The 23,080-nt window shown below is 42.2% G+C and overlaps 1 protein-coding gene across 2 annotated transcripts in view; it reads left to right on the top strand.

Annotated features, from left to right (window-relative positions):
* KIAA2012 (KIAA2012 ortholog) overlaps positions 1-21,747 on the top strand; it is a 102,687-nt gene extending 80,940 nt beyond the window's left edge. For both annotated transcript variants that reach the window (XM_035007364.1, XM_035007363.1), the window contains exons 16-23: positions 8,600-8,690; positions 10,576-10,738; positions 12,677-12,788; positions 14,059-14,393; positions 16,736-16,935; positions 17,790-17,962; positions 18,783-19,002; positions 20,855-21,747. In XM_035007364.1, the coding sequence (XP_034863255.1) occupies positions 8,600-8,690; positions 10,576-10,738; positions 12,677-12,788; positions 14,059-14,393; positions 16,736-16,935; positions 17,790-17,962; positions 18,783-19,002; positions 20,855-20,993 (1,433 nt within the window). In that variant the 3' untranslated portion in view covers positions 20,994-21,747. The remainder of the gene's footprint in view (positions 1-8,599; positions 8,691-10,575; positions 10,739-12,676; positions 12,789-14,058; positions 14,394-16,735; positions 16,936-17,789; positions 17,963-18,782; positions 19,003-20,854) is intronic.
* The last annotated feature ends 1,333 nt before the right edge of the window (positions 21,748-23,080 follow it).

The raw sequence follows: 23,080 nt of genomic DNA, 5'->3' as shown, positions 1-23,080 counted from the left end.
GTCTCCGTACCCTGCCAGGCTCTGCGGTCTAGAGCCCCAGTACTGGGCTCAGAATAACCTGCAAGTTCTTAGCAGCCTGGTTGATCTACACTCTCTGTTACTGCTTTATTTTTTGCTTCTGGAAAGTATTTCAAAGTCCTCCTTCATGGTGGGAAGTGGTCCGTCCTTAAGAATGTTTCTGGCTCATTCCACTTAACCCAGAATGGAAACCCCAGGGAAGTCCCCAGAATCCCAGAATACAGCTGTTGCCCCTTGATCCTGAAAATTCTCTTCACCTTCCAGGAAGTAAAGCTTCTATCTGACTTGAGACCCAAATTCATCAAAACCAAAAAGCAGCTGAAACTAGAGACAAGGACAACATAAGAAAGGAAATTTTCAGACCAATCTAATCTCACTTATGTCAAAGATGCAAAATTCCTGAGTAAAATATTAGCCAATCAAGTCCTTAAGCTTATATTTAAATATATAATATTTTATGATATATGGTGTGTGTGTGTGTATATATATATGTATATGTATGTGTGTGTGTACTGAATTCATGACTGAATTCGGTTTATCCCAGGAATTCAAAGATAGTCTAATATGGGAATGTCTGTTTATGTAATTCACATCAAGAGGTTCAAGGAGAAAAACCTTAGGGTCATCTCAATAGATACAAAAGGAAAAATAAATTTATGACATTCAGCCATTCATGATTTAAAACTACTAAAGTGGGAACAGAGGAAGACTTACTGATTTTAATAAAGAGTGCTACCAAAAACTTACAGTAAACATCACACTTTAATGGTAGAACTTTAAAAGCATTCTCTTGAGAGAAAGAACCAGGATAAGGACGCCCTCTGTCATTGCTTCTATTTCAACATTGTGGTAGCACGGTAGGGAAACCAAAGGACAGAAAGGAGGAAATGACACTGTCATTATTCCCAGACAATAGTATTACTTATATGGAAAATCTGAGGGCCTCTACAGACAAGTTATTAAAAGACAAACAAAAATTCAGCAAGATTACTAAATATAGATCAACACATAAAAATCATTTGTGGAGAAACAATAGTGTGTCAAAACATAAAGCACAATTTATAATGCAATTTTAAGATCATTGTTATTATGGAAAACCCCAAACATACACAAAGATAAACAGAACAGCACAAGAATCCCACATCCCCAACTCCTCCCTTCTGTATTATTTTGAAACAAATTTCCCAGGCTCATATCATTTTACCTATACACATGAGTATATATATCTCTAAAAAACAAGAAAACACACTTTTTTTTAAAAGATTTTATTTATTTATTTATTTGACACAGAAAGAGCACAAGTAGGCAGAGCGGTAGACAGAGGGAGAGGGAGAAGCAGGAAGCCCAATGTGGGACTCGATCCCAGGACCCTGAAATGACCTGAGCCGAAGGCAGACGCTTAACTGACTGAGCCACCCAGGCGCCCCAAGAAAAGACACTTTTGACATAACTGTAATACCATCATTGCACCTAAAAATTAGAACTATTCTTTAATATAATTGAATATTCCATTTTTCAATGCTGTAATTGTCTCATAATTTATTTTAATTGTTTTAGAGTTTGTTTGTTTGCAATTGGTTGTTGTGGCCTTCACGTCTCCTTTAATTTATAGGCTCCCCCCCCCATTTCTTTTTTTTTTTTTTTTACCCTCTGTTAGTTTATTTTTAGGAAATTGAGTCACTTGTCCTATAGAGTTTCCCACAATCTAGATTTTGCTCTTGCTTCCTCATGGTGTAGTTTTATGTGTTTCTCTGTCTTCTATATTCCCCATAATAAAAATTAGTACTAGGATCTAGAGACCTGGTCAGATTCAGGTTTGGTTTTTCCTTTTAGCAAGACTGTTTCCTGGAAGGCATTGTATTCTTCCATCAGGACACATAATGTTCGCTTGTTCTCTTTGCGAGGCCAGCAGCTACAGATCTGTTCATTCACAGAGGCTGCAAAATAGTGTTACTGAAATTCTGTTGTTCTTTCTCCATTCATTACTTGGAAAACTCCTACCAAAGGAAACAAAAGAACTTTCCTCTTCTACTGGTTATCCACTGGTACAGTTTATATAGGAAGGCAGGATAAATGTAATTTTTAAATATAACATATATATGTATAGATGTATATATATCTTACAAATAAATGTAAAAAAGATATGTGAGACTTTCTTGAAGAAATTATAAAATTTTGTTAAATTAAATGAAAATAGACCAAAATAAATATAATGTTCTATATAATGCTGTATATAATGTTCACAAATAGGAAAGTGACAATTTTCCCTACAAATTCAGTGCAACTACGGTTTTTTTAAATTCCCAGTTGGGTTTTTGGTACAACATGGTAAGTTGATCCCAAAATTCATAAAGGGGCCTAAAATAATAAAATTTTGAAGAAAAAGAGGCCAAATACTAAAATATCAAAAATATTAAATATCAAAAATCACTTTAAGGCCATAGGGACAGACAGAAGAGAATAGAGAATCCAGAAATAAATGCACCCATGTATGGAAACAATATATGGCAAAAGTATAAAGAATGATCTATTTTTCAGTATATAATTTTGAGATAACTGGTTATCCAATTTTTAAATCTTTACCTCACAAAATATCAGACGTATTTTTTGAAAAAGCAAAAAAAAAATGTTTTTTAAGATTTTATTTTTAAGTAATCTCTGCTCGAACTCACAACCCCAAGATCAAGAGTCTCATGCTCTTCTGACTGAGCCAACCCCCCTGAAAAAGCAAAAGTTTTAAATTTTTTGGAAGAAAATATAGAAGAATATCTTTATGAATTTGAGAAAGGAAAAAATTTCCTACCCATGATTCAAAATATAAACCATAAAGAAAATTATTGACAACTCTGGGCATATTAAAATTTAAAGTTTTTGACAAGACAGCAAAAACAAAGTTAAAAGGCAAATCACAGGGGTGCCTGGCTGGCTCAGTCAGTAAAGCATGTAACTCTTGATCTCGGGGTTGTGAGTTTGAGCCCCATGTTGGGTGTAGAGATTACCAAAATAAATAAATAAATAAATAAAATCTTTAAAAAAAAAAGACAAATCTTCGACTAGAAGACAATATCTGTAGTGCATAAAACCAACAAAGTATTAATATCAAAATGCAGCAAGAACTACTACAAATAGAGAAGGAAAAGACAATCAACCCAAGTAAAAAATGGCTAAAAGATATGAACAGGCAATTAACAGAAGACGGAAGCCTAAGTAAATGGCCATGTAAAAAAAGTCAACTTTGCTGCTAATCAGGAAAATTCAAACTAAAAAAAAGATATCATTTCATATATATATCAGATATATATCAGATTAGCTAAAATTTAAAAGTCCGCAAACACCCATTGTTTTTTGTTTTTTTTTTAAAGATTTTATTTATTTGACAGAGAGCGCAATAGCGAGAGCAGGAACACAAGCAGGGGGAGCGGGAGAGGGAGAAGCAGGCTTCCCACGGAGCAGGGAGCAGGATGCGGGGCTCGATCCCAGGACCCTGGGATCATGACCTGAGCCGAAGGCAGATGCCCAATGACTGAGCCACCCAGGCACCCCACGCAAACACCCATTGTTGATGAGGATATGGAGTTTTAGAAATTCAGAGCAATTTGGAAATATCCAATAAATTGAAGATGCATATACTTGCAACTCAACAATTTTATTCCCATGTATACCTTAGAGAAACTCTTTCATGTATGAAAAGTGACTTACTCAAGAAGGTTCATTGCAGCATTGTTTGTAATCACAAAAAAATTGGAAATAATCAAAACAGCCATCAGCAGCAAAACGGGTAAATAAATTATGGTATGTTTATACAATGGAATAGTGTCAGTAGCTTAAAATAAATGAAAGGAAACTATGTGTATTATCATGAATTAATCACAAAAACAAAATGGTAAGCAAAATAAATAAGTTGCAAAAGTTATATAAATGATGCTACTGATATAAGGATTTAACGTGTAAAATAGTATACATTGTTTATAAGTGCATTTATATATGGCGAAGATATAAACATATGCCTGAGGACACTGTAAAATCTTTTCCTTGGCCCTCCTAGGGTCCCTGGCTGGACCTAAAAATTAAACTGACACGGAGAAATTTAAGAGAAAAAAAGCACACAAATATATTTAACATAAATTTTTATGTGACACAGGAGCCTTCATAAGAAAGTGAGGATCCGGGGCGCCTGGGTGGCTCAGTTGGTTAAGCATCTGCCTTTGGCTCAGATCATGATCCCAGGGTCCTGGGATCGAGCCGCATGTTGGGCTTTCTGCTCAGCAAGGGAGCCTGCTTCTCCCTCTTCCTCTGCCCCTGCTCATGTGCTCTCTCTCTCACTAACTCTGTCTCTCAAATAAATAAATAAATAAAATCTTTAAAAAAAAAAAAAAAGTGAGGACCCAAAGAAATGGTTAAGTCTGAGTGTTTGTTTTAAATATTTTTTTTTAAAATAATCTCTACACCCAACATGGGGCTCAAACACACAGCCCCGAGATCAAGAGTTGCACACTCCACTGACTGAGCCACCCAGGCACACCCAAACCTGAGTATTTTTATACTAGGTTTGATGAAGAGTGGAAAGTTGTGGGCAAGTATAATAGGACTTAAAGGGAATGAGTTAAGGGTAATAAATTGGGAGAAACTTAATAAGTCCTGTTTGTTTGGATTCCTCTTGAAGTTTCTCCGTCTTCAGAGACAAGGATGCGTCTTTCCCGGGGGGGTGTGGGGCACCTCTCAAATGAGGGGTTTTTTTTAAAGATTTTATTTATTTGAGAGAGAGGGCACAAGGGGGGAGGGGCAAAGGGAGAGAGAGAAGCAGACTTGCTGCTGAGCAGAGAGCCCAATATGGGGCTCGATCCTAGGACCCTGAGATCATGACCTGAGCGTAAGGCAGACGCTTAACCAGCTGAGCCACCCAGGCGCCCCAATGAGGGTCTTATTACCTGCTTCAGGGGAGAAGGGTGCAGTGGTCAGAGAATCCTTCCTTCACGTGCTGTTCCTCAAATTCCTTCAGCTTGAAATATTTAATATGCGAAGGTGCTGTGTTTTGGGGTAGTGTGTTCAATTGACAAACACCAAATTTAAGAGAGTGGTTACCACTGAAGAGAGAATAAGAGAAATGGGATTGTATGTGATACCAAGAAGTCTTAGACTGTATCTGAAATGTTTTATTTCTTTAGAAAAAAATGTGAATCAGATATGGCAAAATGTTAAGATTCACAAAGTCTGGGTGGTAAGTACATGGGTGCTCACTATACAGTATTTCTTTTCTGTACTCTGCATTCTTAAAATACTTTACAGATTTTTTAAAAGCAGTTAAAAGTTATACACTATTGGGCACCTGGGTGGCTCAGTTGGTTAAGCGACTGCCTTCGGCTCACGTCATGATCCTGGAGTCCCGGGATCGAGTCCCGCATTGGGCTTCCTGCTCGGCAGGGAGTCTGCTTCGTCCTCTGACCCTATCCCCTCTCAGGTGTTCTCTCTCTCTCATTCTCTCTCTCTCAAATAAATAAATAAAATCTTTAAAAAAAAAAAAAAGTTATACACTATTAAAGTACTGCCTTAGTTTATTCCAATACTTCCCAAATATCAGGTTATTATACTAGAGTGGGGTGGGGAGCTCTTTTCTACCATCCACCTCCCAGAACTGGCAGAGCTTCAATTCTAATCAATATGGTGAAATTACACCAACGTAGGACCTCAGGTTTTGGTCAATACAAATGCGCCCTCTGCTGGTCCTGTAGTGCCCTGTCCCAAAGTTCAAAAGCGCTATGAGGAGTCGTGAATGTCTTCAGTGAGACCCCTTTTACTGAGCCAGCCATGTTAGGGAATGAACCGCCCCCCCCAACTCAGAGTTCCCCTTATCATGAAGCTATTTAAATCAGCTCCAGCTCCCTGTTAATATTACATATGATCCAAAACAAAATAAATTCCAAGGTACCACCCCAATCAACCTTCCCAGTTTCCCCAGCCACCCTGTACATTAACAATTTTGACCCCACTGCTATATCGGGAGGTTGATATATGAGACAGTAGATGCCACCCTTAAAGTTTGGGAATGACAGAAAGAAAACTCAAGTAACAAAGACGCTCTGGGCTGGGAAGGAGTGGGGGTGTCACAGACAACTTGATTGCTGAAAAATGGATTAACTGTAGTATTAAGGGAATGATGTTGGTAGGATGACAGGTGAATTTTTTCTTTTCCAATCTTTCTTTAAAGTCATAATACAGGGGTGCCTGGGTGGCTCAGTCTTTAAGCGTCTGCCTTCGGCTCGGGTCATGATTCCAGGGTCCTGGGATCCAGCCCCGCATCGGGCTCCCTGCTCTGCGGGAAGCTGCTTCTCTCTCTCCCACTCCCCCTGCTTGTGTTCCCTCTCTCACTGTGCCTCTCTGTCAAATAAAAAAAAAAAGTCATAATACCTATAAATAAACAAAATTGAGGAAAAATAAATTCACAGAAGAATCTACTGTTCAAAGAGAAAGAGAAATAGATACTGATTATTAGAGCCTTCCTTTTAAAAAGTTTTTTTATTTTTTGGTTTTGTTTTATTTTGTGTTAATATCCATTTTCCCCAATAAAATTTAAGCTCCCTGAAACTAGGAAACTAATGTTTCCATCCTACTCCCCACTGTATTCCCACCACCTAGCACAATTCCCATACTAATAAGCATGTGATAAACGAAGGAAGTAAATGACATTTTCTCAGTATAAATCAGTACAAATTTTCTGGGGAACAATTTAGCAGTAAACACTATGCCTTAAATACTGTATATCCCTTAATAATCATAGATGTGAACAAAGAGTAGGTCTTAAACATTCCTTTCAAGGATATGTTATGCAAAGTTCTTATTAATTATAAAAAAATTTGAAACAATCTGAATTTTAAAAGTTAACATGTTTGGTTAAGTCAGTTATGGTACATCTGTACAATGAAATGCTATGCTGTTATTAAAATCATTTTTAGGAACAATTATAAGGGAAATTCTAATAACAAAAGTAAATTAAAATTATTATGTTGTTAATTCAATTAAAATGAGTATATATTATATATGCATGGAAGTACATACACCAAAATATTTGCATTAATTGTATGTGAATAGAGTGATCATGGGTGAGGTTTTTTTGGTTCTTGTTGTTTATTTTTACCAAGTGCCAACACTGTTTGAGGTACTTTATTTGTATTAATATTTTTTCTTGGGCCACCTGGGTGGCTCAGTCGTTGGGCGTCTGCCTTCGGCTCGGGTCATGTCCCAGGGTCCTGGGATCGAGTCCCGCGTTGGGCTCTCTACTCAGCGGGGAGCCTGCTTCTCCCTCTCCCACTCCCCCTGCTTGTGTTCCCTCTTTCACTGTGTCTCTCTCTGTCAAATAAATAAGTAAAATCTTTAAAAATATATTTTTTTTCTTTATTGAGGGATAATTGGCATATGATAAATTATACTTATTTAAATTTTACAATTAGGTAAGTTTTTTAAAGTGTTAAATAATACTATTTATTTTTCCTATAAAGATTTTAATGCAGTCAACTTCACTTTTTCTACTTTTTCTTAGGTCTTTTTTTAATATTTATTTGAGACAGAGAGAGAGAGAGCGCGCGTGCATAAGCAGTGGGAGGGGCAGAGAAACAGAAGCAGGAGGCTCCCCACTGAGCAGGGTGCCTGATGCGGGAATAGAGCCCAGGACTCTGGTCTCATGACCTGAGCCAAAGGCAGACAGTTAACCAACTGAGCCACCCAGGCGCCACTGTTTGTTTTTTTTCTAATCAATTTCATTTTCAGTGCTATAGCCACACTGGGGTTTTAAGAAGAAATCTAAATACACCATAGACCTCCTAATTTAACATATTATTTTCTTTTTCTGTTTTCTCTTCCAGCCCTTATTCATTTACATATGTATTTTGTAGAGTTCTAACATACTATCCTATAGTTTACATTTTTACTTCTTTATATCATATTTTCCATATTGCTTATTATCTTTTTTTTTTTTTTTAAGATTTTATTTATGCATTTGACAGAGAGACACACAGCGAGAGAGGGAACACAGGCAGGGGGAGTGGGAGAGGGAGAAGCAGGCTTCCCACGGAGCAGAGAGCCCAATGCAGGGCTCGATCCCAGGACCCCGGGATCATGACCTGAGCCAAAGGCAGACGCTTAACGACTGAGCCACCCAGGCGCCCCTGCTTATTATCTTTTTAACCATAATTTTAAATGTCAAATTAATGCATCATGAATTGTTTCCCCAATCTCCTATTGTTGAGCTGTTTCTAATTTTTACTTTGGACAAAAAGTTTGTTCTTTTGAATTATTTCCTCATGATAAATACCCAGAAGTGAGGTTCCTGATCAAAGACTGGAACATTTTTCTGGTTCTTGATACATACTGTCCTGGCACTTTCCCAAAGAGCCTACTAATTTTAATGTCACTTGCTATGTGCCAGCGCTGATTTGTGCAGCATTTGAGAATTTTCTAGGTATAACATACTTCATTGTGCTAATTTGCATGTTGTTGACTACTAACCAAGTAGATGTTTCTCCATGTCTGGGATTGTTGTCTATCATCTGTTGTCCTTTGCTGTTAAGGATGCTCTTTGTCTTCACAGACCAGGAGCTGAAGAGTATGACCCCTGACCCTCTTGGTGCTTCCCTGGCAGACCACATGCAGCCCCCTGTGTCAGATACTGTCCAAAAGACGTAAGTGTTTGAAGTTGTAATGACATGGACGGCTCCACTTTTATTTCATGTTTGTTTGGTTTTTGTTTGTTTTAAAGTCATCTCTACACCCAACCTGGGGCTTGAACTCATGACCCCAGGATCAAGAATTACATTCTCTACTGGCTGAGCCAGCCAAGCGCCCCTCATTTTTCTTTGTTTTTAATTAATTGAATTTCTGTTTTTTCTAAGCATGAAGATTCTCAGGCCAACCGCATACTCTAACAGCTGAAATTGTTGTCTAAGAAACAGATTCTTGGGGAGGATTATATTGTGATATGTTTCCTCCTTCAACCATATTCTTTGGCTGGGTGGGTGAAGAACAAAGCTTAACAGTGTGGAAACCACTTTCTCCATTTGTCTATATAGCTGAGATCTACAGACATGCCTAGAAAGGTGAAGTCTGTCATCTCAACCTTGGTTTCTCCTCTCAACATTCACTCAGCTCTGGGTAAAATAAACAATACTTAATAATACTAACACAAATTGCTAACATGTAGTAAGTGCTTCCTATGTGCTCACTCTGTGCTTACCCCAAGCTCATTGACCAAGGCTCGGCCAGTAGCCCCAGTCACCTGACCTCAGCCCCATTTGGCAGTGGCAGCTAGAACTATAGCCTCTTGTGACCCCCCGTGAGCATCAGTGACTTGAGAACCTGCCCTCACCTGCCTCCTGGTCTAAGGATTCCCTCCTGGGTCAAAAAGGTTTTATGTTCCCTAGGAACAAAGGGAGAGAGGCGCTCTCTGGTGCAGAGGCAGCTCTCTGAAAAATTCCATTTTTTGACTTTTATACCTCAGCTTTTCCCACAATGGATTTAAATGACTTACAACAACCCCATCACCAAGAAAAAGGGGAGATAACCAAAAAGAAAAAAATTTTTAAGCCAGCAGGAAAAAAAAAAAAAAAACACCAACACTACACAAAAGTCATTATAGTCCTTGTGACCAAAAATCAGACTTTCAGATTTGATAGAGATTGCTGAATGTGAAAGCAAACAAACAAACAAACAAAAGAAGCAACACAATCAGGTTTGTGGTTCTCATATGCAGCGTACCTGTTCCTCGGGGGAAATAAATGTTTTCTTAGCGTTAAATTCTAAAGGATAAATCTTCTGTGGGTTTTTATAGAGTGACATTGAATGATTTAAAGACTCATATATTTACAGGAAATTACATTTACCTCATCCAACAAATATTTCTCACGTTTCTATAGTAAGGCCCTGTCCTAGCACAGCACAGTGAATATAATACTGATTTAGCTAGAAAATAAGATGCCAGAACCAGGCCTGGCCCACAGAAGCTGTTGCTGCAGCTGTTACTGAAACCCACATGGCTGTTTCTTAGGGACCCTTTTACCCAGAGAACATAAGTCCGTTATCCTTAGGACAGATAATCAGTGACAGCAATTCTACAAAGGATCACACAAACACAGCTCTTGACCTTTTGGTGGCTAGATTTGATCAAGAAGAGAATTCAAAGGGCATAAAAGAATGGATGGATAGTTGCATGTTCCTAAAACAATCTTTCTTAAAGGTCATTTATTTTTCAGCTGAGTCTTTGAAAGAAGAATTTCAGTTAGATAACCTTATGTCATTCAACTAAAGGCATAAATATGCAACCCCAGAGAGGCAGACTATTTCTTTCTGCTCTCTAAATTGAGGACTTAGCCGGAGAGAACCCCAAAAGGGAAGACTCAACTTTCTATTCTCCCTTCTTCAGGAATGTGTTGGGAAAAAGAGGGTTGACTGAGTGTGTAAAATGCCCATCATAGCACCGCAGAAACGAGAGCTCAATGTTCACTTTTCCTCTTCCTTGTCCGTAAGAGGTTTTGATAATGTTTGGTCCCACTGTCTTGCTCTTTCTTAAAGGGGCAAAGATTATGATGTGCACCATCTGCACAGGAGACGCCCAGGACACGAGTCCCCAGAGAGGTTGAGTCCTATAGATGCATCTTTTTTTCCAAGAGGAACAGAAGGGAGGGCTGAACCAAGACTGTTCAACCATCAGGCTCTAGCCAACATCAGTGTAAGTGTAAACATCTAGGAGCTTGGTCCAAAAGCTTGCTCCCATCAGGCTACCATGTACAGTTGTGCAGATTGCTTACTCTATATACAAGGGGAACTGCAAAGGGGCAAGTGAGAGCTGAAATCCAGTCTGTGGTTCACTCACCATGCCCTGTACCCCCGCAATGAACTGCATCCTTCTGAAGGATGGGGTGCCCATTTCTAATTCCTGCAAAGGTACTAAAAGGAAACTTCAGTTGTCCTACACACCACTTCTGACGCCAGGTGTGTGGAGTCTTTTCTGACATCAATCGATCTCCAGCTCAAAGGACACCAACTGGGTGTCATGTAGTTCAATTCTGACCCTGCCTGGAATTAGCACAGACCCCACAGGTTAAGGGCTTGGTCCCACAAGACTGCCCCTACTTCAGACACCAGTCACAAGTCCCAGGTTGTCACCTAAGGAGGGTTCCCACAACCTCTTCTTCAGCTTTGATAATTTGCTAGAATGGCTCACAAACCTCTAGAAAGTTATTTACTCACTATAACTGATTTATTACAAAGGGTGTTTTCAAAGATCTTATTGTTTTTTGGGTTTTGTGTTTTTTTAAGATTTTATTTATTTGAGAGAGAGAGAGAGCACAAGCAGGGGGAGGGGCAGAGAGAGAGGGAGAAGCAGACTCCCCGCTGAGCAGGGAGCCCGATGCGGTGCAGGACTCAATCCCAGGAACCTGAGACCATGACCCGAGTTGAAGGCAGATGCTTAACCAACTGAGCCACCCAGGTGCCCCAAAGATTTTATTGTTAAGTAATCTCTACACCCAATGTGGGCTTCGAACTTACAACCCCAAGATTAAGAGTTGCACACTCCACTGACTGAGCCAGCCAGGCACCCCTTACAAAGGATATTTTAAAGGATACAAATGAACAGCCAGATGAAGAGATACCTAGGGCAAGGTCCAGAACGTCCCAAATGCTGGCGCTTCTTTCTCCATGGAGTTGAAGGTGTGTACCCTCCAGGCATGTAGATGTGTTCACCAACCCAGAAGCAATCCAAACTCTTTTGGTTCAGGTTTTTATGGAGGCTTCATTATGCAGGCATTGATTGATAAAAGCATTGATTAAAGCACTGGCAAATGATTGTTAACTCAACTTCCAGACTTTTCTCCCTCCTCTGAGATTGCAGATGTTGGGCTGAAAGTTCCAACCCTCTAATAACGTGGTTGGCTCCCCTGGTAACCAATACCCCCTCCTTAGGTGCTTTCCAAAATCACCTCATTAACACACTCTCAGGTGTGGTTGAAAGAGGTTGTGTTAATGAAAAGCGAAAGCCACTCTTTTCACATTTGTGCTCCAGAAATTACAATGGTTTTAGGAGTTCTGTGCCAGAGACCGGGGATGAAGACCGAATATATATTTCTTATTATGTCAAAATATCACAGGCACTGAGAGGGTAGCCGTGGCCCCACTCTGCCATCCTCTCTTTGGAGGAATCTCCATTGTTGTCCCAGCCCATGGGGAAAGGTGAAGACTGACATGGTTTTGGTCATCTGCTTGAGAAACTTTTGGAAAGTTAGCAAATGATGCAACAGTGAATAAAGCTGGCTTTGATTTAAACTAAACATTAACTGAAGCAATAGCATTCTATCAAAGTTGAAAATTGCTTCACTTTGATCCAACTCTGTAGATCAGGATTTAGCATCAAAAAAGAGGACAATCACAAAGTGTATTTTGTTCCTCTTTCCTCCTATGGCATTAGACCTAGCAGTTTTAAAGGAAAGGCTGAACCTGAGGATCTCCACACCAGCTCCATTCTAAGACTCCCTCTTCTGCTTCATGTGGAACCCACACAAATTCCAATCTAAGCCATTCTGTTTTGTTCAACATAATCTTCCTTTGATGTTTTTTTTTTTTTCTTGTTTGCTACACATCATGGTCCTTTTCCTTAATTTTTCACCTTTAGGAGATGGAGTTGATTGGCAAAGTCAAGAGAAAGAAAAGAACCAAGACAGACAAGTCCAAGGCGCCCAAGGGGAGGAGAGAAGGAAAGGTCCAGAGGGAAGCAGAGGCCGCTGTAGGTAAGGGAATGTGCCCTTGACAAACAACCCAGGAAAAGACACCTAATGGGGGCTGGGAGGTGTCACAGAGAATCAGCATGAATCCAATGGGACAAACTACCTGTTTTGAGTCTTTTTAACTATCTCTGGCTAAGATGCCATTGCAGCCTTACTTCATGTCAGTACCTTAGGAGAGAGAGGAGAGACGAAACCAGCGTTGCCTAGAGACCTGTGATCAAGAGAGGAAATAATCATGATAATAGCACCTATTTACTGAATACCCACTGTATTAAGAGCCCCACATAAATGACATCATGAAATCCCCAAAACATCTCCATTAAAGTAAGCATTATTATTATATTGTGTAGTGGTTGAGGCCTGAGAGAGAGAGGGTGGCTTGCATAAGATCAAACAGACTGAACAGGAAATGGTGGACCCAGAGTCTGACCCTACCATTTGATTCCAAGTACATGTTCTTACCATGGCCTCTATGAACGAATAACTATCATAATTTGAGAACTGGGCAGTGAAAGCATTTGGGAAGGGGAAGGATGAAACAAGCTGTGAATGATTACCCCAGCTGCCATTTTTCATCTTGGTTTCCTATATTGCACCTTCCAAGGAATTTAGAATCCCATGCTTCTGAAGACCTTCTTTAGCTTAAAACTTAATACCCATTCTTTCCTGGCCACATGATTTAGAAGACCCTCCAGACAAATCAAAGACTGTCAGAAAGGATGACATTGGATCGTCTCCTGGGCCCAATCTATTTTTGAGATTTGCTTTTTAAAGTCTTGCTGACCTTACATTGTTGTAGCCCATGACTTGGGTTGCATTGGTAGGACTGGGGAAAGGAAATACTTGTGGTCCCCAGAGGTGAATTGAGGAAGAGTTCCTCGAGTATGGAAGGCTTAAACTTTGCCAGGTTACAAAGCTGTAACCTCAAGCCAGACTCTTGAGGCTTGACTTTCCATTTGTGTCTATAGTTTTCCCCTCTGGAGAGTCTTGCTTCTACCAAAACAGAACTTTTTTTAGTAGCAAGACTATTGAATTACAGTTGATCCAAATAGGACAAGGTAGTTTCTCAAAGGGTGGTCTGTGGACTACCCTTCTCAAAACACTTGGAGTAGTTGTTAAAATGCAGATTCCTAAAGAATCGGACTCTAGGAGTAGAGCTGAGGAATCTACACCCCAGGTGATTCCATTGCACACTGAAGTTTAAAAGCTACTGAAAAGGATGCAGAGATCACATTTATTTAGCTACAACTCTGTCCCCAATTTTCTTCTCCAGGAAAGTCAAAGGAATCAAAGGCTGAAAAGAAATCAGAGTTAATTCCCAAAGAAAGAAAACCAAGAGCCAAAAGGAAAAGGACACAGAAGGAAAGGAATCTGGAACTAGCAGAGCTGAGTGGCCCTGATGTCATTAACTCTAAGGAAACAGAAGACACTTCAGATAGAGGTTTCTCTCCTGCAGATTCTGTTGTAGAGGACCCTTGGCTTTCCCACAAATATGATGCTCCAGAGAGCCAAGTGTCCATAGATGGAAGATCATCACCCACCCAGACTGTACCGGTCGCTGGAAACGTGGAATCTAAAGAAGAAAGAAGTTATGAGGACCCTTCCAAAGTAAGGTCCAATGTTCTCACCTTGGCCAGAGAGATTTCTGTTCTCATTGGTGCAACTGCAGAGGGGGGAAAAACTGCCCTGAATCATATTGCAGTAACTGAAACAGTGTTACTAGAACATGTTTTTATTTGTTCTATTCTATTTGACCCTGTAAGAAGCCAGAGCTGATCAAAGACAGAGTGGCAAAGCCCCTCTGAAATGATGCATTCTGTGAGGGTCCCAAAATGCCACAACATATACTCATCCCATAAGGAGCAGGAAGTTGGCACAGGCCTCACAGTTACAGGGAAAGATGGATTCTGGCCATCAGAGCCAAGCACATACCTTTTTTTTTTTTTTTTTAAAGATTTTATTTATTTATTTGACAGAGAGAGGCACAGCGAGAGAGGGAACACAAGCAGGGGGAGTGGGAGAGGGAGAAGCAGGCTTCCTGCCGAGCAGGGAGCCCGATGAGGGGCTCGATCCCAGGGTCCTGGGATCATGACCTGAGCCGAAGGCACGCTTAACAACTGAGCCACCCAGGCGCCCCTCTTTTTTTTTTTTTTTTTTTGAGAGAGAGCATGAGCAGAGAGAGGGAGAAGCAGACTTCCTGCTGAGCAGAGCCCGACACGGGGCTCGATCCCAGGACCCTGGGATCATGACCTGAGCCGAAGACAGCCGCTTAATGGACTGAGCCACCCAGGTGCCCCCCCAAGCACATATCTTTGACTTGGCCAGGAGTTCATGTTTTGTTTGCCTCCCAAAGGCTATGCAAATTCCTCCTTTCCTAATCTGCTTTTCTGTGGCACATAGCTGGGCCATAGGCAGCTTATACGCACATATCTATCTATCTTTACAAGGTGCTGTGGCATATAAAAGTAATTTTGTTCCAAGAGCCTTGATTCTAATGTCAAGTATCTAAGAGAAAAACTGAGTGAGCATAAGGAAAATTACCCTCGAATATCCCTGCAGTGAATTTTTAAAAATACCATACAGATACATCTCTCAATACGACCAACACAACCAATTTTTCCTCTGCTGTTGGAATAAATCACAATTTTTTTCCACTGGGATGAATGAAGGTGCTGAACTGCATTTGGAGGTTTTGTTGTAGGGGAGAAAAAAAGAGTATCTTTAAACACTACAATTATACCCACAGCTAAACTGCTATGGTTAAACCCACATAAATTACATGTGCATATGGTACAACTCTGCTGAATCTCATTTCATCTTTATAGCCACACTTGTGAATCAGATGTGATTATCCCCATTTCACAGACCTAGAAACTGAGGCGTGGAGCTAAGTGTCCCAGTTGCCAGAAGTTACAAAACCATCAAGCGGTAGAGCCAAGACTTAGATCCAGGTCCTTTGACTCTAAAATTAAGGCTCTTGTCAGTTTTAAATTATTTTGTTTTTCTTTATTTTATTGCCCATGGTCTACCAAAAAGGATTTCAGAAAGATTTTTCTTTTATAGTTCCCAATCCTCCCAGCTGCCTAGACTATGGAATGCTGCTCTATACCGCAGATGAAAATTTTTACCTGTGGGCAGAACTTTCCTGAGCCTGGTAGAGAATCAGAATTTCTTAGATGTATTGTCAACCCATGGTACTGCACTGCTCTGCCCAGGCTAAAAAGCCAGGAAGTTTCACCCCAAGCTGGACACACAGAGCCCCCGTGGAAGAGTTGCGTTCAAAGCTTCCCTCGTGGGCATATTTCTGGCAGTGGCGGGGGTGTTAGGGAGAAAAAGAAAGCTAAGACATCCTTCACAGAAGCTGAGAGAACCTTTCCTTGAAAAAGTGGGTTTGCATGGGATTAAATGTGAGTCTAACACATTTACATCTAAGACCACCCCTGGTAAGTAGCCTTTATCTAGAACCTGTGGTTCCCGGCCCTGGCTTCACAAGGGTCACCTGAGAAGCTTTTTAAAACCACCCAGGCCTCCCACCTAGGTGTTCTCATTTAATTGGCCTGGGTGGGGCCTTGGCCTCAAGTAATTTTTTAAAAGCTCCTTGCGAGGTTGTGAAGTGCAGCTAGGGCTGAAAAGTCCAGACCTAGGATGGGCCAGACATTATTTTGGCACTTTCGCTATTTCAATTAATCCAGTAACAGCCCCAAGGGGGAAGACAACATCAGGGACATTCAGTTGTGACCTCCAAATCCTGAAGCAAGTAAGAGACTTGGACCCAGGCCAGTCAGACCCTAGAGCTGGAGGCCGAGGCTGCAGTCAGTGTGGAAGCCACTCCATGACGCCGTCTCTGTGAGGGGCGACACCCTCAGACACCGAGGGCTGTGGAGGAGGCCTCGCCCCTGAGGCCCCTGAGACGGGCTCCGCCTTGCACTAAGAACGCCCTGGTTCCGTAGGCCCTCCTCACCGAGAGGGAGCGACAGGGAGCAACCCGGGACAGGCTGCGAGCCGAGAGGGCCGAGCGGCGACGCTCGGAGGTGGAGAGGAGAAGAGGGCAGGAAGCACGGCGGCGGCTCCTGCAGGAGCAACTGCAGAGGGCGGAGGAGATGAAGGAGGACCTGGAGCTGGAGCTGCGCACCCGCGCCCAGGAGAAGCGGTGGGTAGGGCGCCCGAGCCTGTGACTACGCTGGGAGGCAGCAGGAAAAGGCCGGGGTCGACCTCCACTAGCCACAGAGCTGGTTCTGAGGCTCAGGCCCACATCTCGTTTTTCTCTGTCCTCGGTCCAAAGATAAGGGGAAGTGTCCTGACCGTGACGGTTACTCCAGTTAGATGTTCCTGGGATCTTCTTGGAAGGGCTTTGTGACGCGGCCCCGCGAGCGCTTGTTGAGCCACTGTGCCTGTCTGCATTGTTCTAGATTCTTGCAGAGGCCTTGACTCATTTCATCTCATCTTTACGACAACCCTGTGAGACCTCCAGAGTTGTTTTTCTTCTTTTTTTTTTTTAAAGATTTTATTTATTTATTTGAGAGAGAGTATGAGAGAGAGCAAGCACATGAGAGGGAGGAGGGTCAGAGGGAGAAGCAGACTCCCCGCCGAGCAGGGAGCCCGATGCGGGACTCGATCCCGGGACTCCAGGATCATGACCTGAGCCGAAGGCAGTCGCCCAACCAACTGAGCCACCCAGGCGCCCGAGACCTCCAGAGTTTTAAAATTCATCTTGTAAGAATGGAAAATGAAGCTCTGGGAACCCAGTACCCCTGCCCCAGAGCACAGAGCCGTGTGGTGAGACATGAGGCTTCTAGCTCCAGAGCAGCTGTGTTTGTGCTTCTGCTCTGTGCTCAGGCTTCCCTTGGACACCCAGTGCCCTCTGAATGGGATGCCCCCCGTGGCCTGTAGCTGCAGAGCCCCCACGGCGGGGGGGGGGGGGGGGAACTGCCCGGTGGCCAGTCTCACAAGGATGTCCCAGTGTTTGCTGCCATTTCCCTGGCCATCCTGTGGCTTCTTTCCCAGCCTGAAGAAAGAGAGACTCGAAGAAGAACGGCGGCGGCAGGAGGAGGCGGCGAGGATGCAGCAGCTTCAGTTGCAAGTGGCCCAGGAGAGAGTCCGGCGGCAGCGGGAGGCGTTCCAGAGGAAACTGCGAGAACTGCAGAGAACAAAGCAGCAGGAGGAAGCCGAGAGGGCTGGTGAGGAGGGCTTCTGGAGCAATCTGCATCTCCTATCTGGGGCAGAAGTATTTTTATCCCACTGTGGGTGTTCTTTTGAATCTCCCCAGAGTTATTCCTATCCTAAGCCTTAGTGTGTGAAGCACTCTAAGTGTATAAGCTCTTTTTTTTTTTCCCGAAGTGATTAATATGTGTGACCACAGTGAGTTGAGATAGATCAAAATAAGACAGACTCACTTGTGGAAATGACTCGGGCCCTACTCCCAATTCAGTCACCTCCTGAACTGGGATCCTGCCCCCCCCCGTTGCCCTTTTAGCCTTGCTCAGGAGCCGCCTGCATTGGAGACAGAGCCCCGCTCCTTGCTCCTCTCCCTAGCAGATGGAAACAAACATCTGGATAGCTTCGGGGCAGCCTTTCAGGGGCTGGCCTATAGAATCTCTATAGCCTCACTTGAGAGGCTCAGCAGATGTCAGCAGATGACACTCTCTAGGCTGGTCAGTTCCGCTGAGTGAGCACACGATTTCTCCAGGCCCCGATCTGACGCCTCTCCTCAACTACCTGCATACCACCCATGAGCACCCCAGGCTCTGGAAAATTCTCCGCCAAGGTTTTGTACTCATTGCGCAGTGCACTGCACACAGTAGGTGCTTGATAAAGGACTCTTAAATTTGTAAATTGACCCCAACATGATCCCCACAGAGGAGCTGGCAGCGTGCTGGCAGGTAGGCTACACCAGTATCTCGGGGGGAGTCCCTGGGAATCAGACTTGGGAGTCGGATCCGAGAACTTTCTTCAGTACTGAGACCTCTGCTGAGCCCACCCTCCTTTTCTATTCTGCAGAGGATGAGAAGCAGAGGCAGAAGGAATTGGAAATGCAGTTGGCAGAGGAGGAAAAACGCCTGCTGGAAATGGCTGAAGAAGAACGGCTGGAGCACCAGCAGAGGAAACAGGAAGCTGGAGAGAAGGCTCAGCTGGAAGCAGAGGCGAGAAGGCGAAGGGGAGAGGAGGCCGCAAGGCTGGATCTGGAGGGAGCCATGACACGAGCTCAGGAAGAAGCCAGGTAGGGGATATTCGGGAACAGTTGCCACAGGGGATTGTTTCCCTGGTGCTAGCACCAAACTTGCACCACCTTTGGACACGAGCAGTTCTCCCACTTTCCATAAGCATGGTTTGGAAGAACTAAAGAACAGACTCTTTTGCAGTGTCACAGAATTTCTTCATGGCTTATAGAACTTGTATTGAAGCTGGAAGGGAGTTTAGATTTCATCTCTCCCAGCACTCTGGTTTCCATATGAGAAAATGGAGTCCCAAAGAAGGGGGAAGGAACTTGATCAAGGCCGAAGAGTGAGTTGGGGGCTGTGCCAGGACCACATCTAAGACCCCCTGATTCGGAACCACACCCTTCTCAGTATTTTTTGGTTACCTCTTATACGCCAAACACTCTTCTTCTGGCCACTGGGAATTCAGAAGTAAACAAAAGAGATGTCTCTTCTCCCTTGGCATTTCCATTCTAGGGCTGGGGGTGGGGAGACAAATATTTTTTTTAGCTGGCAATAGGTGCTAGACAGAAAAGGTTTTAAACATGTGATAGGATTGCAGGAGGTTTGGTTTAGATTGGTCGGCCAAGGCAAACTTCTTAGAGAAAGTGTTCTCTAAGGAGAAACCTGAATGACAAAGAGTTAGCTGCATAAACATCTGGGAGAAAAATATTCCAGCAGGTAAACAGGGAGTGCAAAGGTTCAAAGGAAGGAATGAAACTGGCACATTGGGAGAATAAAAGGAAGTCAGTATGGCTGGAACTAAGTGAACAAGGCACAAAGAATACTTCCAAGATGAGGTCAGAGAAGTAAGCGAAGACCAGACCTCATGAAAGCCTTGTTTGGAGAAATAGTGCAGAACTAATTATCAGGGGCCAGTGGCATTTTCCCCCGCTCTGTTCTTTTACAGTAGTAATGATCATTTCATCTTTCTGATAATAGAATTTCTTGAGCAATGTGGTTTCCACTGACTCTTTAAAAGCTAGATCCTCTATAGTTGCTTTCTCATGAATTTCCACTCCTTAGGGAAAGCAACAAATAGACATCCCTCTTTAGAACCATCAAAACTGAAGGGTATAGAAGCATGACACAGAAAACCGTGTGAGTCCAATCTTGACTGTAAACAGTTTACCCCCCTGAAATATATTTTCTACAACTTAAGCTGAATCTAAGCTAGTAAGTACTCTTTAGGGGACCAGAAAGAGAAGGCAGCCAGAACAATTTTATTTCAGGGTTTTCCACCGAACTCTGAGTTGTTCCACTCCTGGACTTTAGTCAACTGTTGGGTTCCACTACCACCACCCCCCGCCCCCCAGCTGTTATGTGAATTAAAAAACAGATCATTAGAGAAGTCTTGATTCAAATTCAAGATTATGTATTCCATATATCACAGTGGCAGGACTGGGTTCGTAAGTATTGAGACCAAAAGCAAGCTAAACAATTGTGTAAAGCTAGTCCCAGGGGCTGAAAGCAGAAAACCAAGTGACTACAGCGGTGTGAGAGGTAGAGCCTCACTCCACCAGGGCTTAGAACTTGACGCCAGCTGGCTGTATTTCATCTTCACTTGTGTGACATTGGCGCAGGTACTTTAACTTCTCTGGCCTGTTTCCTCAGCTCTAAAACAAGGGAGTCCCTTCCAGCAATACGAGTGTAAGAACTGCTAGCTTTTGCTTTGCCAGTAGAAGGCTCATGAAACTCCAAAACTCATGTGTAAAGTTACTAAACAAATAGAGTATCATCTTCCACTAAAATGCAAGATCAGTAGCCCCAAGTCTAACTGATGTTTGCTCAAATCCAAAGTTATTCTACTAGCTTAGAAGGGCAATTTCTGGGATGCTTAATCATATTGGGATTGTGGATGGGTTGTCTCCTTAGGCAAAAAGCTGCTTTGGAGAAACATCTTCATTTCCATCAAGATCTCTGTAAGGAAGCCAGTGCCCTGCGGTGGACACACAACATTTCCAGATCGTGGGTCTACTCGTACTTCCAGTTCCTACACATACCCAGACCTTAAGGCTAGAAGAAAACTAAAAAGTAAGTTGGGAGGTAGTGACAGAAAAAGAGAAACTTCTATAATGATGTCCCATTTCATCTGGTTCACCTCAACCCACACCTCACTTCACTCTAGGACCTCCATTCCCACCACCCCTCCCGACCACACATGTGACTTAACTCATTTAAACTCTTCACTCACCTAAATCCTTTATGTTCTCTAGAACCACATAAATCCAGAAGCTTTGGTGCCTAAAACTGGCCAATAATTTCATTTGTTGTTTGAATTTCAGTAAATTCAGTTGAATTTCAATTAGTAAGACTTACATCATCTTAAAAGATGGTCACGAAGTATTTCACTTCACAATGTGTCTGAAAGAATTGCAGATGTATGGAAATTCGATAATGCAAACAATTCTGAATAAGCTAAGCAGTTAGTTCATATATTGAGAACTTTATTGTCTCTTTAAAAGGCAAAACCACATCCATTTCAGCCTAAGAATCTAAAATGTAATGTCCGTTTAAAACAAGGTAATCACGGGGCGCCTGGGTGGCTCGGTCGTTAAGCGTCTGCCTTCAGCTCGGGTCATGATCCCAGGGTGCTGGGATCGAGCCCCGCATCGGGCTCCCTGCTCCGCGGGAAGCCTGCTTCTCCCTCTCCCACTCCCCCTGCTTGTGTTCCCTCTCTTGCTGTGTCTCTGTCAAATAAATAAAATCTTTAAAAAATAAAAAAAATAAAACAAGGTAATCACTTGATAAATGTTCATTTGAGCAAAATGAGCCGTTTTGTTGAGAGTATTCTCACTTCCTCAAAATATAGATTCTAGAGCTGCACTGGCCAATAAGTAGCCACATGTTAACTATTTAAATGTATGTTAAAACATTCAAAGTAGCCACATGTAACTATTTTAATGTACATTAAAACATTCAATTCTCCAGTCACACTAGCCATGTTTCAAGTGCTCAACAGCCACATGTAGCTACTGGCTACCTTATTAGTGCAGATGCAGAACATTTCCATTCTCACAGCAAGTTCTACTGGACAGCACTGTTCTAGACCCCTGGTAATGATCAAATCTGGAGGGTTTGTTCCTGTGCCTTTAAGATCCAATCACTCATATAATGTCCCCACTTTTTTTTAAGATTTATTCATTCATTTATTTAGAAAGAGAGAGCATGTGGTGGGGTGGGGCAGAGGAAGTCTCAAGTAGACTCCGCACTGAACAGAGAGCCCGAAGTGGGGCTTAATCTCACAACCCTGAGATCGCGACCTGAGCTGAAACCAAGAGTCTGACTGACGCTCAACACACTGCGCCACCCAGGCGCCCCCGTAACTTCCCCGTTTTTTAAAATCATACTGACACTATTAAGGTATAGTCTTGATTAGATAATTCTTCTTTAACATCTCTTTAAATATCAAGTATCTAATTAAAGTACCTATCCTAGAATGATCATTAAAAGGGATGAAAGATCTTTACAAGCAAGACACTTAAGAGGATGTTAAAGCAAGCAGTATCTGAACCTGAATTTTCCCACAAATTTCCTTTGTGGGAAATTCCTCTATACTCCACAGGCTGCAACTGAAAAACTTAGTATTTGCAGATGATTCCCTCAAAATTTCTCACCAAAACTTGTAAAGTATTTGCTCTCTACAGGAACTGTACTTCTACAATCCAGAAGTCAAGCTTAATTTTGATTAAGTATTGCTATTATTGGACTTGCTTAGATTTGATGCTTATTTTTAACTTCTTGCTTTATGTAAAACAGAAATAAAATGGCCAAAATACTGGCTATCAGTCATAGTGATTTTAAATATGTCACAAACTTTTTCTCGAAACTGTCCATCCTACTTGCACATTCATTCATTCATTCAAGTCATTCAGTAATGCTTAAGCAGATGAGAAAGGAGCATGTCAAATAATACGGAAGAGCATGCAAGGAAAACACCCTTGTGGGGGAAATTACCATTACCGACTTTATTTTCTCCCTTCTTTGACTAATTTAGGATGTTGCAGTCAAGCACCAGGTGGAGTGGCTACACTAAATGTTATTCAAGGTCCCTTTCCAAATCTGATGTCCTATAAAATTGTTGCTGTGAAAGTCCTATTT

The sequence above is a fragment of the Mirounga leonina genome, unplaced genomic scaffold, assembly GCF_011800145.1.
Source record: "Mirounga leonina isolate KUSES-001 unplaced genomic scaffold, KU_Mleo_1.0 Mir_151, whole genome shotgun sequence".
In the NCBI taxonomy this organism is placed as follows: Eukaryota; Metazoa; Chordata; class Mammalia; order Carnivora; family Phocidae; genus Mirounga; species Mirounga leonina.
This window is presented reverse-complemented; position numbering and strand designations above follow the sequence as displayed.